We start from the raw sequence: 2,501 nt of genomic DNA on the forward strand, positions 1-2,501 counted from the left end.
GCATTACCTCTATATTATATCAGCCTCAAAACAAGTTCAAAAATACATTTTGTCTGAATATAGGATTGTAAAGTCTTGGTTAGATTGGAAATAATTGCAGTGTAATTAGGATGGATGCATCATCAAAGCTACTTCAATAAATGTGACTCAGTCAGGTGTACAGTTTATGGCGATAATAGCTGAGAGTTGTTAACAAATCTTTAGAGATGTCATCATTATTACATTGTTCTATTTTCATTTTATTTCAAGGTTTGGCAGAAACAACTGTAACTCTGTCATTTCTCATCATGAAGGGATTTTAGTTTAAAGTTCTGAGGTGGTGGGTGAAATGCATATTAATACCCTCCTGTTTATTCAGTTTGTCCTGCAGACTCATCATCTCTGCAGAAACAACTCAGTCATGACAAGGACCTAGACAGCCTCTCCACCTCCCCGTCATCAAGCAGCTTGGACATCTGCATCAGCCAAAATATGTTCCAGACCTTCAGCAGGTCCAGCAGGAGTCCTGCTCATCCAGAGACCCTTGGAGTTGAGGAGGTGAGGGAGGCAGGGCAGGACTCTGAAACAAAGGGTCACATCATCCAGGAAGCCAGAATAGTGCGCTCAGTAACTGATGGAGCACTACGGAGTCAGGTCCTGGGCTCACTTAGCCTCCATGGGGTAAGTACAGCATGACAGCATCATGTTTTTTTATTTAACATTCTCTGATGATTGTGTAACTCTAGTCTGGGCAGCTGGGCATAAAGGACCTTCCTACACGTATTTAGAAAATTATAGTAATCATCTTCTACTTTTTCTATCATAAAACAAGTTATTTTCTGTTCAACAGTTAAACTCTATATGAAGTTATTCCTCTAATCACAGGTTTTACAGAAACAACCTGCAGCAGGTGTATTTTCTTCATACAGGTGCTGGTTGTAAAATTAGAATAAAAAAAGTTGATTTGTTTCAGTAATTCCATTCGAAAAGTGAAACTTGTATATTGTATAGGACACCTGGTGCCACACTCTAATCAACTAATTAACTCAAAACACCTGCAAAGGTCTTTAAATGGTCTCAGTCTAGTTCTGTAGTTCTGAAATACTAGAAATATTATGCAGCCTAAAATGACCTACTGTAAACACCAAAACCGTTGAACTAGTGTAGCTGGAGAAAGTCTGCATCTCCTGACCTATGAATTACTATAAATGCTAGAAATTATTTTCATGTTGGTTCTCTTGAAATGTAACATTCAGTCTCTGTCCAGGTAAAACTTGGCGTTCGTTCAGGTACAGAACTGGACTGCAGTCTTCTGTTTGTGGACCTCTATCCTAAAGTGTCAGCTGGTTGTTTTTTCACAGAGAGCCTGCAGCTTTGGAGGGTTTGACCTGACCAGTCGCTCAGTCTCTTCTGACACAGATAAGACAGTATGAACATCTGTTCCTTAAAAAAAAACAACCTGAAGATAAATATGTATTTCATTTTTTAACCTCTGCTGTACTGGAGCTGTTCCCTTTGTGTTATAAATTAGATCAAAGATGGAGAGAGTGGTGTGAGAGAGCTGAGGTCTCTCCCGATGTCACGGATTTCTTTAGGCAAGAAAGTCAAGTCTGTGAGAGAAACTATGAGAAAACACATGTCCAAGAAATATCACTCTGAACAGGTATTATACTGAAACATGGTTAATTTACAGAGTGTTGTGGGATTTGTAAAGTTTTTGCAACAAATAGTTGTTTTTCTTCTTCATCGCAGTCAAGTCCAGACCGCTCGTGCAGCTGCCCCCCTTCGCCTCAGACCGACTCCAACTCTTTGGAGAATCCCAAACTGAAGCCTGGAGGGTCTGTGGAAAGCCTGAGGAGCTCCCTCAGTGGTCAGAGTTCCATGAGTACGTCGGCAGGTTTCTGAAAAGAACTTGACACTATTTATCCTACAAGTGTTTGAGAGAGGCTAAACCTTCTGGTTGTAACCTGGTGTTTGTGTTTGGTGTAGGTGGTCAGACGGTGGGCACCACCGACTCCTCCAACAGCAACAGAGAGAGTGTGAAGTCAGAGGATGGAGAGGAAGATGAGGTTCCGTACCATGGACCGTTCTGTGGACGGGCTCTGGTTCATACTGATTTTACTCCCAGTCCGTACGACACAGACTCCCTCAGACTGAAGGTACACTACGTCAAACGTCACATGAAACACCACAGAAAGAACAAAGATTTTTAAAGACTCTCAATCTTGACTGGCCTCTGTTTGCAGAATGGAGATGTTATTGACATCATCAGTAAGCCCCCCATGGGGACGTGGATGGGGATGCTCAACGGTAAAGTCGGCACCTTTAAGTTCATTTATGTGGACGTCCTGAATGAAGAAGTCAAACCTAAAAAGACCCAAAGAAGGAGAAAGGCCCGGCAACCCAAACCCACATCTGTTGAAGAGCTACTTGATCGCATCAATCTTAAAGTAATGATCTGCAGTTCTAAAAGAAACCACACACACACACACACACACACACACACACACACACACACACAC

The 2,501-nt window shown here is 41.9% G+C and overlaps 1 protein-coding gene across 1 annotated transcript in view; it reads left to right on the top strand.

Moving 5' to 3' along the window:
• LOC106532349 (SAM and SH3 domain-containing protein 1) overlaps positions 1 to 2,501 on the top strand; it is a gene marked incomplete at its 5' end in the record, with an annotated part of 37,531 nt that overhangs the window by 17,389 nt on the left and 17,641 nt on the right. The window contains 6 exon segments of the mRNA XM_014028386.1: positions 359 to 660; positions 1,341 to 1,406; positions 1,511 to 1,642; positions 1,732 to 1,864; positions 1,969 to 2,138; positions 2,226 to 2,429. Coding sequence (XP_013883840.1) covers positions 359 to 660; positions 1,341 to 1,406; positions 1,511 to 1,642; positions 1,732 to 1,864; positions 1,969 to 2,138; positions 2,226 to 2,429 — 1,007 coding nt within the window.

This window comes from Austrofundulus limnaeus, unplaced genomic scaffold, assembly GCF_001266775.1.
Source record: "Austrofundulus limnaeus strain Quisiro unplaced genomic scaffold, Austrofundulus_limnaeus-1.0 Scaffold755, whole genome shotgun sequence".
NCBI classification, from domain to species: Eukaryota; Metazoa; Chordata; class Actinopteri; order Cyprinodontiformes; family Rivulidae; genus Austrofundulus; species Austrofundulus limnaeus.